General features: G+C 36.3%; 1 protein-coding gene across 5 annotated transcripts in view; it reads left to right on the forward strand.

Annotated features, from left to right (window-relative positions):
- The first annotated feature begins 233 nt into the window (after positions 1 to 233).
- Positions 234 to 17015, forward strand: part of LOC5564871 (AP-2 complex subunit alpha) — a 38825-nt gene continuing 22043 nt past the window's right edge. Inside the window, exons 1-4 of one of the 5 annotated variants that reach the window (XM_021848370.1) lie at positions 234 to 356; positions 934 to 1221; positions 13098 to 13309; positions 13371 to 15052. In XM_021848370.1, the coding sequence (XP_021704062.1) occupies positions 1158 to 1221; positions 13098 to 13309; positions 13371 to 15052 (1958 nt within the window). In that variant the 5' untranslated portion in view covers positions 234 to 356; positions 934 to 1157. Of the gene's footprint in view, positions 663 to 933; positions 1222 to 13097; positions 13310 to 13370; positions 15053 to 17015 lie in introns of all 5 variants that reach the window. The other 4 variants (XM_001649185.2, XM_021848371.1, XM_021848372.1 and 1 more) reach the window with 4 other exon arrangements.

The raw sequence follows: 17015 nt of genomic DNA on the forward strand, positions 1-17015 counted from the left end.
CGTTATGAAATTTGTGAATAAACCCTTATACGGTTTTCGTGAACATTTCGATTCTAAGCTGTTTCACCTTAATATTTCTAGGTGCATCTCGTTCATTTTGAGTACAAGTGTTTGTATTTTTACTCATTTTCTGTGTCGAACGCAAAGCTGAGCAAATCACGTTAATCGTGCATTGTGTGACAGATTGCGCATCCAGTGACGTTTCTCCTTTTGTAAGTGTTGGTGCGCGGGGGAGAGCGAATCGAATCTAGTGTTGGAACGGTCCGAAGAGCGAAGAAAAATCGATTGATTTTTATCCTTAATCCCCGAAGGGAAAAGCAACTTGCAGGGAATCCTTTTCTGGTTCGGTGTTTGAGGTACGGTGTTATGGTTCCAGGGTGGACAGTGAAAAATAGTCTCGACTCGGATCACGTAACGCAGTTTCGGAACGCGTCCGGCACTTCCATCGGTCGGAAGAGCTGAATTCCGGGAGTGCAATATTCGCAAGAGTGTGTGGAAGTGAATTTTTTAGGGCGTCAAAAGAAGAGTGATTATCATCATTCGTCGTCGTGGAGTTTAGTCTTTGAGGCTCGGTTCCATTGCCTGATTCATCCATTCATATACTATTGTCGTAATCTCCCGGAGGAATCTGCCACGGGTAGAATCGGGTGAAAAGTCGTATCGTAAGAGTTTCTTTTTTTTCCATTTAGGTGCCTTCTTCTAAGAGGCTAGTTTTGCTTGTAAATCTCTTATCAGATAATTGAGCTAAATTCATCTTTTCACTTGACTTTCGCTGTTGCGGTTTAAGTAGATTCCGGAGGGTTACATTGCTGGACAGTGGCGACATATTTTCTGCAAATAGGAACAGAAAAGAGTATTCGCGAATAAGTCGGAAGGAATAATGAAAGAGTTGCATTGATTTCTTGTTGTTTTCTATTTGCATTTGGTTCATAGCTTTGGGTTCAGAAGCTGCTGGTCATACATTGGAATTAGATGAGCCAAAGGAAGTGAAAGACGTGATTACAATAATCATCGATCTGAAAGTGTTTTTCTGTGTGTTAGTTCTGTGAGCTCGAGAGCTGTTTGATTCGAGCAAAACCGATAAACAAGTGATTCCTGGGAACAAGAAGAATATATAATAGGAGCATTTGACCGGAGGACCGTGTTAATCCAGCAGGATGGCCCCTGTGAGAGGAGACGGAATGCGCGGCTTGGCCGTGTTCATTTCCGATATACGCAATTGTAAGTACCTTTATCTAGTCAATTAAGTATCTTTTAATTTTCCTATTATTTCGCTGTTATGTCCTGTTATAACATGACTTTTCTATTCTTGGCACTTTTGATTCTTTTCGATAAGGGTATTTTAAAGCTACTGAGCTAATTATTAGACCACAATATGCGTCGCATTGAAGGGCTTCTCACTGTAAAGTTTCAGGCAATTCGGCCGAGAAAATATACATGCCAAAGTGAATCATGAAAGTGCCAAAGCAGTTCTTAATCATAATCATAATACTTGCAAATAGCATTTAAGAACTTTCTATTTTTGTGATCTCTGAAGTCTCTTTTCTTTTTGCAAAGGGCCACATGGTTCATATTTTTTATGAGATCTCTAAAATTTATGAATTGTTGAAAAGGCTATGTTCCTTTTTTCTGAAGTTAAATAATAACTAAGTCCATTTTCAATTTTCAAATTCATATGTTTCTTTTAGCATTCTTCTGCTTTTGGAAACTGAGCTTGAAATTTTCCACAGAAAAATTTGGAGGAATCAACAAATTTTCCATGATACGTGGTGGAATCTTAATTTTTCGATGAAGCTGAATTTCTTTTCAAAGGTTCAAGCTGATTTCAATCTTATGTCAATATTTATACAAACTGTCCAACAACATGCAAAATTTAATCGGTTTATCTTATTTTATTTTGTTTATTTCTTACATCTTCAACTAGTGTTGCCCAGATATTTACTTAAGTTAGATATTTAATTCTATGCGTATATGCAGACTTACTCAAATTAAAATCAAAGACGTCACATGTTTAGTTGAACAAACGGTCGCACATGGGCCATTGCTCGTTGTATCAATAGTTGATGCGATTAGCTGGTTGCCACAGAAGACTATAGTCTCGAATGGGTCTTTGGGGAATGGAGAAATTGAGTTGACCCAAAAGGAAGTTGCAATCTACATCACCATTCAGTAAACCAAATACAAAAAATCGTTACAATAACTTTCTCCTAGTTGCTAGTGAATCAGCCTACATCGTTCTTATTAGGGCGGTTAATTCATGATACCATTCCAGGGAAGAACTCTTAGAGCGTACTTGATGAATTTCCGTTGGATTAATTCTTTTCTGTTGCACAGCGTGGAGAGGAGCCTAAACAACATCTCCGTATTCCAGAAAGCTGCGATCGCGTTCGTGTTCCTTTTCAAAAACCCCAGCGTTGCGAATGCTCTAGCAGTGATCGTGGCTATATGCTCGTTAAACCGGACTTTGGAGTCAATGGTGATGCCCAAGTTTTTGACTGCATATAGGAGAACTGGGAGTGAAATGAACACCCTAAGCAATTTTCACGTTGTCTTGCTTATGAAACTGTCAGATTATTTCTAAATTGCTCAGAATTGAAGAATGGTGTTTATGTAATGTAACAAGTGAAATATTGAGATGGAAATAGATTTTATCAACATTATATAAATTTTGAAAATTTCTTTCCACAGAGTCAATGTTCCAAACGATTCTATAACATTCCCCAGAATACCATTCCCCCGAAACCCGTTCACCAGAATTCCATTCCCCAGAATGAACCATTCCCCGGAAAATCAATCCCCAGAATGAACCATTCCCTAGAAAACCATTCGCCAGAACACTATAAATCTATTTCAAAATAAAAAAAATCTAGTTTAAAATATGTATTTGAATCTCCATCAAAAGACGTTTTCACACGGCATAAAAATTAACAAGGCAGGCTCTTTATATGTAAATATTAAGTTTGATTGTTAACATGTGACGTCACTCCTATCGACCATTAGATCATTTTTTTCGCAAATTTGTTCGACGTGGATAGAAATAACGTCGTGGAGTAGCTGACAGTTTTCGAAAAAGAAAGCTTTAGTATTATGTTATACATTTCCGAGCTGATTAGCTATATTATGGCAATTCGGGAATAAATAAGTATTCATTACTATTCTGCACATTTAAATGATACATTCTTCTTTACGTCAAATCTATAGAATGTACAAATGGCTTAATGACTTAATTTAATTTTGCACAACATAGTGTGTACCCTTCTTTCGGTCTTGTCATATTGACGAAATAGAAAAAATATTCCGTAGGGAGACCATTAGCCTGGCACACAGTTATATGAAAAAATATCGTCAAAGCACCAGCATCCGCTAGTGTTCCAGTAGCGAACTTGAAAAGTAAGGTTACTTGAGTTACTACATAAACAATTGCACACAGTATGCTTTAATATGCCGATTTGAAATAGCTAGGGTTAAAGTTTACAAATTTACTTTGTTTAAACATAACTTTTTTCAGTGTGAGCGAATTGTATAAATTATCGCTCCTGTACATTTTTTGGATAGCATTTGGGTCCCATAACAACTATGCAAAATTTCAGCTCAATCGGTGAAACCATATTTTAGCGCCAGGCTTTCAAAATTTGTATGGGATTTACTATGGAATTGCCCATTGTCCTCTATCAAAATTCGTAACACAGATCTCGATAGATATCAATGAAGAACAACATTGTTGAAGACCCTAAATCAATCCGTTGCTTTTATGAAAAATGTTATCAAGCAAAGACTCAGAGGCGACTCGTAACCTCACTTTTACCTGTTCTACGAAACTAAAAATGATTAATTATTCGGTAAATTGAGATTATAAAACAAACAGTAAATTATTGGAAACGTCCTTTCTAACAAATCTCTTCTCAATAGATGCAAATTTGTTGCTGAAATTCAAGAATTTATATTCGTGGAACAGGTAGATTTGAGGTTAGAGAATCGCCACTGCTGAATCGATTCAATGGGCACTCAATAGCTTTGCTCACTTTTGTTGAATCTCGTAGCAGATACGCTATTGAAGCCGGCGAACCTTTGGTAAAACAGTTGTTCGACCAATATTGGTATATGGATGTCTTGTGTGGTGGCAAAAAGGCGAAGTCAGAACACTTCAATCAAAGTTGGGCCATCTCCAAAGGATGTCTGGTGCGTTCTCTAAATAGAGGTAATAAACTATAGAGGAAGAATGTCGCTGGCGTCGCTGCAGGAACATCTTTTGCTGGCGGAGATAGGCGGGGCTATAAATGTCAACGCGAAAAAGTATGCAGTTTGACACTTATGTACCCGACATGTTTCTGAGCGAGAACAAAGGGAACAGCAGCGACATTCGTCCTCTATAGTTTTCTATCTCTATTGTTCTCTACGACTCCCACAGCAGCGCTCGAGACTTCTTTCGACGTTGTGCCATTACACTTTCTTCTTCTTCTTGGCATTACGTCCTCACTGGGACAGAGCCTGCTTCTCAGCTTAGTGTTCTAATGAGCACTTACATAGGGGGAGATCCCCCAGTACCGGACACTTAAGCCACTAAATTCATAATTCGTAAAATATTGATTTTATGCGCTCGTGTTACTCATTTATGATAAATATTATCATTTATATAGTGTACAAAAATAAATTTGAAAATATAAATATGAATTTTGACATTGCATTTTGAAGATGTATTTTAGTACCAAATTGATCGATTTTGAAAGGTGGCACCCAATACCGGACACGATCTGGAAATGCCTCGAATTCTGTAAATTTGAACATCATTGAATGTGTTTATTATAGGAATAGTATATAATTGCTAATTCAATGCATTTGCAACATTTACAAGAACAATTTGAATATTTCTTAGTTAGCAAGATGTACATAAAAAACCTCTTTCTTATATGATGAAAAATAGCACATTTTATGATGTTGTTCTGAATGTTCATTTTCCTTATTTTTATTGCATCTTTGATACCATGATCGACGGAATCCATGAAAAATGAATGTATTTTGAGACACTGGTGCAATAATTACAAAGATATCATATAACAAATCAGGCTGTCCGAAACTGGGGGACAGGAGGTGCTTAACCAAAATTGTGATTTGTTCATATTTAGTCCAATTATGGTACAAAATACATTCATACTATCAAAATAGGATTATGTTCGAATATGCTTGCGTGATCCAAAGTATTTTTTCATATTCAAAATAATTACTAAATAGGCTCAAAATTAAGGCAACACGTAAATTTTTTTGAAATTTTCAAACTTTTGTACTTTTTTAAGAAAGTATGCATATTTCAAGGATGTGTTGTTCTACGCAAACATTAGTCTCCATAATAGCTTCCTTTACTACTAATACATCATCTTGATTGGACCATGATTTCTCAATGTTTCGACTTTGTCCGGTATTGAGTGCTGTCCGGTACTGGGGGATCTCCCCCTATTTATTAACTGAGAGCTTTCTGTGACATTTACCACACAATTCCCTTCACGAGAAGAGTGGACGTCTGGCTATTTGGAAATAAGTATATCAAACAATATAGTATGTTACACTGATGGCTCCCTTCTTAAAGGTAGAGCTGGTGCAGGTGTGTATTCTCGTGAGCTATGGCTGAATCAGTTTTACTCACTTGGTAGAAACTGCACCGTTTTTCAGGCGGAAATATTTGCTCTTATGTGTGGAGTGCAATTAGCACTTCAACAGCGCGTCATGGGTAAATTCATATACTTCTGTTCAGATACCATCAGTGTACCAGTATCCGCTTATGCCCCTATTTCCGCTCACTAGTGTAAACATTGATTTTTCGTGTCAAAAACCAACATTTTTCGCACGGATATATTCTAGCAATACTAACAACTTTTAAATGAAGTCGTCTGACATTCTTTTCATTTGATAAAATCATTCTTTATATTGAAAACACAAGACCTCGTGAGCGGTTATTGGACCACTAGATTTTTTTGTGTGTTCCAATAACCGCTCATGCAAAATATTGAACAGAATTTCAAAGAAATATCGATTTTAGTATACAGCCTTCTTTATTGCAGTAGTAGCTATGGTTTGACCATAAAAAACATCAGTATAAATCAAGACTAACAATTCAAAAGGCCTCATCTCCAAAAAGTAAACAATGAGAAAAATGCAATCTCGTTTTGTCAAACAATAAATCAAATTTAAATTATGAATTTAAGCTTTTTATGTTATTTTATCGTCCAGAAAGTCGATGGATAAACTGATTTATAGCTATGAATATTCATTACTATCGTTTTAGCAAAAAATCCTGCTAAAAAACGAGTCAAAGGAAATGAGGCTTTTATTTCACCAAAAGCTGTGCAGCCCTTTTCATTTGTGCCCATAGACGCCGGCCGACGCTGATGAGGCCTGTGAGTTGACGCCTTTGTTTACTCTAAAATGTGTTGAGGCCTTCTAGTTGTGGCATATTTTTTAACCATCTTCAGATGTGGCCTTTTGAAAATCATCCCAAATTGATGATAAAATACGATAATTGAAGTGTAGAAGAGTTTACGTGGTAAAGCAAGGTACATGGGATCTCTGCAGCAAGAGGAGATTCGTGCGGTCGATTAAATATGTGATTTATTCAATCATCGTCATCGATAAACATAATGAGGGATTCCACGGAGGCATGCAAGTAGATTCTGATCGACCATTTCAAAAATATCTGAAACTATGCACAGTTTTTCAGTTCCATTTAAATCGTCATTTTCCGATATCAAATCTTCAAGTTAAGTCACGACTAACTTTTCAAAAGGGTGTATGTGAAAATGGTTCAAAAATATTCAAAAAGCTGCACAGCAAAAACGGTTCGTTCGATTGTTAGACAACTAAAGAAACAAAGTTAGACAACTAAATAAAGATTCCAAAAAAAATACACACAGTAAAAAAAATTTTTTTTTTGCATTAAAAAACATCATTTTTGTCACAAAAACTCAAATATCTCAAAACCCTATCGGAATACCAACGTAATTTTTTGAGGGAAAACGGTCCATTATATTAGCTATCTACCATAAAAATTTGGTGTTATGACATTTCAAATATTTCACAAATTTGACACTTAGTGAATTTTTTTTTTTTCATTGTTATTTTTTTTAGGACCGCAGTTTGTTGCTGAATTTTTTGTTAAGGGTACCACATGAGGTTAACAAGTTGTTTTCATGATATTTTATTTAATTATTCATAACTATTATAGCATCTATTAGAAAGTTAGACGCGATCCAGTGTTGTGATCTAAAGTCTTGATAGTGTCATATTTTTTATTGTACGTAACTGAAGAAAAATTCTCTCAATAGTGTTGAAACCTTTTGATAAAAGAAACCTATAAGAAATCTAATATTGAAGACAAAAGCTACAAAAAAAGTTTTCTATACAGGTATACGACTAGTTTACCTGTAAAAAGTTTACCTCGTAGAGAACAAGGCGGGTCTATACCCAGGTGATCTAGTATACGTAAAGCAGGTCGGTTTTCTCGGCGCTGGTTTTCTCCACAAAGTTAAAATCTGATTACACCTGGGTATAGACCCGCCTTGGTAGAGAATAGACTTTGTTAATCATATTTGGGAGAAAGCGAGTAACTTCAACAACATCAAAAACATGATAGGTACATACCATGAACATACTCACGAAAAAGCTAAAAATATACTACCACTATGGTTATAAAAGATTTAATTGTAAAATGTTTCTTCAGTCAAGCAAACGACACCAAACTAGTCAGTAAAAACTTAAAAGTAATTTTGTTTATTAAAATCTAACGAGCAACATGAGTAGGCGCTTTCTCAACTGTTGCAGGCCGTTTGCAGAAAAAAAGTGTTCGAAAGAGCTACGAAATCTCACCGAAAGCACCATAGATAAACTGAAAGCGGCTGGTTATGCTCCAATGTCTACATTGAATACAAATTTAGGCATTTGTACGTCCTGCCGTTTAAACGTTGACAAACGGGCAATCTGTACATCATCGGTGCAGGAAGTTCGAAAACAACAACAACTGAGGAATTACTAGATGCACCGACAACAACTGAGGAGTTACCAGAAGTACCAAGTGCAGATAGTCTTGCCACGGTACCATCAGCGACATCTGTTTCAACAAATCAATCAGAAGATGAGTGCATCCAGAAGGTCAACATCGAACGCTTCAACGAAGGGATAGCTGGAATAAAAGTGACTCAGATTAAATGGACGAAGATGGGTTACGTCAATTTTCCCGAGAAAAAATACCGTGAAATCAACGAAGCTGTACGAAGAAACCTCTTCAAATTAGGACCTGAGGATGTGGAAAATACAGACTACGATGAGGTAATTATGAATATGAAGGAAAGGTTCTCGAATCTAGCCACGACAAGGAAAGAAAAGTTATTGATTTTGTCGATGCTGCCAAGCTCGTGGTCTATTCAAGACGCCATTGATGAGTTCAAAACCAATAGAAATACAGCAAAAGAGGCAGAACAATTCAAAAATAACTGTCTTGCAACCAAAAATGCTAGGTCGAGTACTTCATTAACAGATGAGACAAAAGAAAAAATAATTCAATATTTTGAAGACGATGAAGTAAGTAGAGCTATGCCTGGCCAAAAAGATTATGTATCTGTAAAAAAAGATGGAAAGCGTCAAGCAATCCAAAAACGATTAATGATCACTACTTTGAAAGAAGCGTATACACGCTTCAAGGAATTTAACGAAAATATTAAGGTAGGGTTTTCCTCATTTGCAAGCCTTCGTCCAAGGCAATGCAAGCTTCTGTCCAATTCAGGAACACATAATGTTTGTGTGTGCACAACACACGAAAATATTAACCTAATCTTACATAGTTTGAAAAGAATCAATTTATCAAAGGATATTAAAATGTTAACTGGTAGTCTTTTGTGTGAAAATACAACATCAAATTGCTATCTACGATCTTGTTCGGATTGTCCAGATTCTTCATCATTGGAAAATACTTTATTCGCTGAGTTTGAAGAAAATTATATTGATCAGTATCATTTGAGCAATGGGTGACCACGGATAGGTGTGACCTAGAAACTATTGTAAAACCTGTAGAGTTTGTGTCATTTTTTTGCTTGAAATTAGAAAGTTTAATTCCTCACGACTTTATTAAAACAGAGCAATCCCGCTTTTTAAAAAATACGAAAAATACATTACAAGATGGTGAATTTTTAGTCATTTGTGATTTTTCTGAAAACTATAGCTTTGTATTGCAAGATGAAGTGCAGTCCCATCACTGGAACGTACAACAAGCTACAATTCATCCATTCGTTATTTATTTCAATGGAAGTACGCAAATTGAACATTTTAGTTTTATTGTAATTTCCGAAGATTTAAGACACGACTCAGTATCTGTAAATTTGTTCATTGCCAAAATGATTAACTTTTTACGCGTTGATAAGGATAAAGAAATCAGAAAGACATATTTCATGTCTGATGGAGCAGCATCGCAGTACAAAAACCGTAAGAATTTTTCGAGCCTATGTCAATTTAAATCAAAGTACGGAATTGATGCAGAATGGCATTTCTTTGCTACGTCACATGGCAAAGGTCCTTGTGATGCTATTGGAGGAACCATAAAGCGCATGGCCACAAGAGCAAGTTTAGCCAAAGAACATGAGCATCCAATTAAAACTGCAAAAGAACTATTTGATTGGGCGAATCGCAGAAAAGAAGAAGATTTAACAAAATTATCATTTTGTTTTACTACTACTGAAGAGTACGAATTAACGGCATCAGAGCTCAGCGAGCAATATAATAACGCGAAAACGATCCAAGGAACCCACAAATTTCACTGTTTCATTCCATTGTCAGAAAATAAAATTAAAGCAAAACTATACTCAAACTGTACTGATAATGATGCAAAAGTGTTCGATATTGTAAAAAATTGAATAACAATAAATAAATAAATAAGTATTAATAAAATGTTTTCATGATCTCATAACGCATACCCAAATCCAAAACTTTTAAAGTTTATATATAACATTTAGAAACTCATCGATCATACTCTAAAAAAAATATCCTGTTAAAAAAAAAATAATTTTCGTGTAATTTGTTAATTTATTTTAATTTATACATATATACATATACATATAATATTTATACATATACATAATACTAATGAATACATGAAAACGACTTGTTTAATTCACGCAAGGCCCTTAACAATAAAATCAGCAACAAACTGCGGTTCCCGTAATAATTTACACCGAAATTTTTTTTTTCTACTAAATGTGAAAATTGTGACATGTTTGAAATGTCATAACTTTTTTGGTTTACCATCACCAAATTTTTATGGTAGATAGCTAATATTCCCTCAAAAAATTACGTTGGTATTCCGATAGGGTTTTGAGATATTTGAGTTTTTGTGTCAAAAATTATGTTTTTTAATGCAAAAAAAAAATTTTTTTTACTGTGTGTATTTTTTTTTGGAATCTTTATTTAGTTGTCTAACTTTGGTTCTTTAAATGTCTAACAATCGAACGAACCGTTTTTGCTGTGCAGCTTTTTGAATATTTTTGAACCATTTTCACATACACCCTTTTGAAAAGTTAGTCGTGACTCAACTTGAAGATTTGATATCGGAAAATGACGATTTAAATGGAACTGGAAAACTGTGCAAAGTTTCAGCTTAATAGAAAAAAATGAATTAAAAAATTTACCAAATTTTGGTGCTGTTGCTTGGAATCACTCTAATGGATGTGCTAAGCGAGAGTGTCGTCGAGCAATTATATGGAAATATTTGTAATATTTCAATTGAACGTTATGTTTCATGCAATTGTAACGAAATCGTGTTGTTATTAATAAGTCGTGAAGTACAGACATGCTGACACAGGTATGTACAGTATTTAATAGTGTACAAATGCACTATAAAAAAGTTTTGTTAATTTCACGTTTATACACTGAAAATAATTGAAAACGTTTTTAACTACCCTCGTGGGGTAACTTGCAACAGCAATTTTAATCTCAATGGCAAGATGTTTTCTGCCGCTTGTCATCAAAAACACATGAAAAAGCAAGATTGACCATTTATTTGTAGAATTTCATTAAAATTGTTAAACCTCAACCAACTTATTACACGTTTGGTAGAAAATAGTAACATTAATCGCATTATTATTGGAATTTATTACTTTTTATTCGTGAAAACTATGATTAATTCTAAAAATATGTTTCAAATGTAACTTGCAGATCTGTCATTATGAACTTTTTGCATGAAATATGAATATAGCTATTTTCAATGACCAACAGAGGCCATTTCAAGACATGCGATCAATATATGATACGTTGCTTTGGTTAAAACATGAATGAAAAATATCTTATGTGAAGCAAAACCCCAAAACCAGTTGAATAAAAAAGTAGCACTAAAACTTTTAAATAGCTTTCTACTAGCCGTCAAGACTTCTGATTTGCTAACTTGTGGAACAAATAAAATACAAAATCAATCGATTTTTTAATCGTATATGGTCAATACTCATGATACAATTAAAAATAATGATTTTTCAAAAATGATGGTACCTAGTTTCTGTTTATTGTCATGTTTTCACTGCAGTCAATTATTTAATGTTTTAAATAACGGTATTGATAACATTTTTGATAGTAAACTTCAGTCTGTATTGTGTGTTGCATGTTACCCCACATCAGGGGTAGCATGAAAAAAGCATATTTCAGCCTCTCCTGATCCCAGGAAAACCAATTTTAATAAAATAAATACCACATGGCATTCTTTACGTAGCCATTAGGATACCAGATTGTATTTGGTTCATCTAAGTCCTTAAAATTTTCGTCCAAATAGATTTGAAGTTGAAAAGTGTTGCAAGTTACCCCGTTTGACGGTATCTGCTAAGTAAATTTGAAACATTTTTTCGTAATTTTAGTTGCAATTTCGATGTTTGTTTAATAGGCCTCAACTCGGTTTCAAGTAAATATAGAAATGGGGCCTTTTTGGGAAAAGGCCGCATTTACGATTAATATCCTAATTATCGGGAAATGAGGTGGGGCCTTTTAGAAAAATGATATTTTTTCAACTTTCATGCATATTTTTGCATGACTATTGTATGTTACAGTAAGAATAGGCTCTTATACACTTAAATCAGCAAAAACCCGATTTGTTTACATTTTGGACTTGAGGCCTTTTCAATTGTTGGTCTTGAAACGAAATTCGAAATACAGTTAAACTTCCATGAATCGATGTTCCATTAGTCGATATCGACTCATGGAACAATACTTAAAACAAAATTTCATGGTTACTATGATGGTCCCTTTAAATAGCTTTATATAGCATTGATATTCCATGACTCGATATTTCCATGAGTCGATGGTCCCTTCAATATCGACTCATGGAGGGTTGACTGTAGTGCAGTTTTTAGTAATTTCTCCCGAAATCTGTTTACCGTGAGCGGAAATAGGAACACTAAGATGCACTAACAAAGTCAATTGAATATTTTGTTATGAAAGTTTTTCAAATTATTTTTATTTTGCCGCGGATTACCTATACTTGGAGCTACATTGTGACATGAAAATAGTTTTGATCGACACAATAGTTATTTTATAATAAATATTTGGACCCATAACTTCCCTTAAATGAGCGGAATCTGATGCACTGATAATAGTCAGGCTGCTATAAAAGCTCTTGCTTCGACCAACTCAATAGTTCTGATTTCGATTATAGAATTTCGTATCACCTGATAGGGTAATTTACGGCTTCGGCACCATTCCACTGTTATCGGCAACCAAACTTCAAACTTCAATTACACAGTATTTTTCTAATAATGAAAGGATTCAGATGATTCTTTGTTCTGTCAGCTTTCCACTGACGAGGTTTCCGAAACTAAACAAACTACTTCGCCAGAGATGTCATCAATTCAAATGTACACGCCTCAAAATAGATGGATGGATCCTTCAAGAAATTTCTGAAGTTTTCCAGAAGGAGTTTCTAGCTTCAATGTCGAAGTTTTCGAAAGAATCCTTGGAAGAACTTTGAAATACATTTATGTAGAAAGAACCCTTGATGAAATTTCTTGACGAATTTTCACTTTAAAAATTTTTCAAGTATGCCGCTAATAATAATGTTTTCGTCTTTTTTTTTTTCAACACCTCAGGTAAAAGCAAAGAAGCCGAAATCAAGCGAATCAACAAGGAACTGGCCAACATTCGGAGCAAGTTCAAAGGAGACAAAACGTTGGATGGCTATCAGAAGAAGAAGTACGTCTGCAAGCTGCTGTTCATCTTTCTACTCGGTCATGACATCGACTTCGGTCAGATGGAAGCGGTCAACTTGCTGTCCTCGAACAAGTACTCCGAGAAGCAGATCGTAAGTTTCACATGGAATCGGAGAACATTTCGAGAATCTAACTGTTTTTCCTTTGTTTCAGGGCTACTTGTTCATCTCGGTACTGGTCAATACCAACAGTGACCTGATCAAGCTGATCATCCAGAGCATTAAGAACGACTTGCAGTCGCGTAATCCAATCCACGTGAATCTGGCGCTTCAGTGCATTGCCAACATCGGAAGTCGAGATATGGCCGAAGCGTTCTCGACGGAAATTCCAAAGCTGCTGGTTTCCGGCGACACGATGGACGTGGTGAAACAGTCGGCTGCTCTGTGCTTGTTGCGTTTGTATCGAACTTGTCCGGATATTATTCCGGGAGGCGAATGGACCACTCGGATCATTCATCTTCTGAACGATCAGCACATGGGCGTTGTGACCGCGGCCACAAGTTTGATTGATGCTCTGGTCAAGAAAAACCCTGACGAATACAAAGGATGTGTCAGTTTGGCCGTTTCCAGATTATCTCGAATTGTGACCGCGTCCTACACGGATTTGCAGGACTACACGTACTATTTCGTGCCAGCTCCATGGCTTTCGGTTAAACTGCTGCGTCTGCTGCAAAACTACAATCCACCAACTGAGGATCCTGGCGTGCGAGGTCGTCTCAACGAGTGCTTGGAGACGATTCTTAACAAAGCTCAGGAACCACCCAAGAGCAAAAAGGTCCAACATTCCAATGCAAAGAACGCGGTACTCTTTGAAGCAATAAATCTAATTATTCACAACGACAGTGAGGCAAACCTTTTGGTTCGAGCTTGCAATCAGTTGGGACAATTCCTGAGCAATCGCGAGACAAACTTGCGCTACCTAGCTTTGGAATCGATGTGCCACCTGGCCACATCAGAGTTCTCTCATGAAGCGGTCAAAAAGCACCAAGAAGTGGTTATCCTTTCGATGAAAATGGAAAAGGACGTTTCGGTGCGCCAGCAAGCAGTCGATCTCCTGTACGCCATGTGTGACCGCACAAACGCCGAGGAAATCGTTCAAGAAATGTTGAACTATCTCGAAACGGCCGATTACTCAATTCGCGAGGAAATGGTTCTGAAGGTGGCCATCCTGGCCGAGAAGTATGCCACCGATTTCACTTGGTATGTGGATGTCATTTTGAATCTCATTCGAATCGCCGGAGATTATGTCTCCGAGGAAGTGTGGTATCGTGTAATTCAGATCGTAATCAATCGGGAAGAAGTGCAAGGATATGCAGCAAAGACTGTTTTCGAAGCTCTGCAAGCGCCGGCCTGCCACGAAAATATGGTTAAAGTCGGTGGTTATATTCTTGGAGAATTCGGAAACCTGATTGCTGGAGATTCCCGTTCCGCTCCAATGGTCCAGTTCAAACTGTTGCACTCAAAGTACCATCTCTGCTCTTCAATGACACGCGCTCTGTTGCTTTCGACGTACATTAAGTTCATCAACCTTTTCCCGGAGATACGGTCCACCATTCAGGATGTCTTCAGACAGCACAGCAATCTCCGGTCGGCCGATGCTGAGCTTCAACAAAGAGCCAGCGAGTACCTTCAGCTTAGCATTGTGGCCTCGACGGATGTGCTGGCAACCGTTCTCGAGGAAATGCCATCCTTCCCCGAACGGGAGAGTTCCATTTTGGCCGTACTGAAGAAGAAGAAGCCCGGCCGGGTTCCGGAGAATGCGGAAATACGCGACAATAAGAGTCCGGTGCCGAATGCCCACAATGCTCATGCTGCTCAAACCAACCATACTGTGAGGTGAGTTCGAATCTATTTTACCTAGAACAGGGGTGGCATCAGGCTTCTTGTTAAAGACATGGTCTCTATTTTAATGCAAGTCTTTAAAAAGTATCTAAGTTTTCAATGAAAGGTGTCTAAAGTTTCTTTTCCAACCAAAATGATCAACCAACCCAGTCACTATTTTCCAACTCCTTGCAGTGAGCCAGGATTACTCTGAAAGTTTTCCAAAATGCTATTCCACGATTTCCTTAAGTGATTTTCCCCCACCAATATCAGTTTTCCACTGCTTTTACCAGTAGTTACTCTAACCGATTTTCGATTCCTACAGGAGTCATTCCAAGAAAATCTTCAAGATTTTATTTCAGATTTCTTAAAATAATTCGTCAATGTTTTTCCAGTAACTCGTACAAGAATTCCTCGAAGAGTTTCTTCGTATTTTTTCAGTTATTTCTCCAGCCATATTCATCTGGACTCCTTCGTGAATTCATATAGGGGAAAGTGGGTCAGTTTGGCCACCTTAAGGAAAAGTCGATAAAAATATTATAGAATCTTCAGTTTTTAGATTAATACGCTAGATCCTTATGATTTTCGTTTTCTTTTTACCGATGGGGTGAAATGAGCACCCTATTTTTGGTTGTGAAATTATCATAATCTAAAAATTTAATATATTTTTTTCACTACACTTCAAAGTTATTAGTATTTTTGAACACTCTCTGCAAAAAGTTTAAATTTTATAGAAAATTCTAATAGTCGAACATCATTAGCTTCATTTCCTTGTCAGCAGAATTTATGCAGTTTTCAAGGGGTGCTCATTCCACCCCACTGGCCAAATTGACTACCCCTACGGGTTATCGCAGGAATTGCTCCAGAATTCTTAAACACATTACACCTGGAAACTCCCCAATACATTTTATCAGTAACTGATTCATCATTATGTTCATCCAGCAATGCATCCTGACATTCCTCCAACATTTAATTTACGATTACTCCTTCCGATGATTACTACAAAAGTTCTTCGATTTTCAGCTAAATCGGGCAAGCTCTCATCCAAGGATTCAATTGATTATTCAATTTAGCCTTTTCTGATTTAACAATAATTTTCAGATTTTTCGAGAAATTTCTCCCATAATTGATTGGAGACATGTCTGGATAAATTCTTTGAGAACTTTCTTAGGAAATTTCTCAAAGAATTTCTGCAGTAATCATATGAGGAATCTCTGAACGTTTTTGTTGATACATTTATGAAAGAAAATTGATAGAAACTCTGGAGTAATTTTTGAGATTATCTCTGAAAATACGGGTTGAATTCTTAGAATAAACCTATTGAACTAATTTCTTAGGGAATTCCATGAGAAGGCTGTTAAAATCAATAAATGTATTATTAGGGCAAATACCTGAATAAGTTTCTAATAAAACTCTTGGAAAAAATCTTGAAATAATACATACAGTAAAACGAGCAGTAATAATTGTAATTGCCTTCTGTTTGGATTATTTTTGTTTTCTTGGTTCCTGAGTGGAATCTCGGTCTCATTTTTGTTCATGGTCGGCTACTTTTAATCTCTTTTTTCAAGCATGATATCTCTTAGGTTACTATTTTGAAAGCACCTAGTCGCTACTCTTTGAATTAATATAAGGTTTGTCTCAAAGAATTGCTCCAAAATTCTACCAGCGATTGCTCCTGGAAATCTATTACGAACTCTTCCAGGGATTCCTCGATGAACTAGTTATTCATATCAACTAGTTATTCAAATCACGTTTACTTCTTCAGTTGATCCATGATTACTCCTGCAGTTGTTCCAAACAATTATCGAGTAATTTCTCAAGAAAAAAAATCATGTTTGCTTCAAAATTTCATTTGAGGTTTCTCACCAGCAAATACGACAGCATTTATTCCGAAAGTTTTGTCACAAATGTTTCTGGAGATCTTCTTCTTCTTCTTTCTGGCGTTACGTTCCCACTGGGACAGAGCCTGCTTGTCAGC

The sequence above is a fragment of the Aedes aegypti genome, chromosome 2 (assembly GCF_002204515.2).
Source record: "Aedes aegypti strain LVP_AGWG chromosome 2, AaegL5.0 Primary Assembly, whole genome shotgun sequence".
Lineage (NCBI taxonomy): Eukaryota > Metazoa > Arthropoda > Insecta > Diptera > Culicidae > Aedes > Aedes aegypti.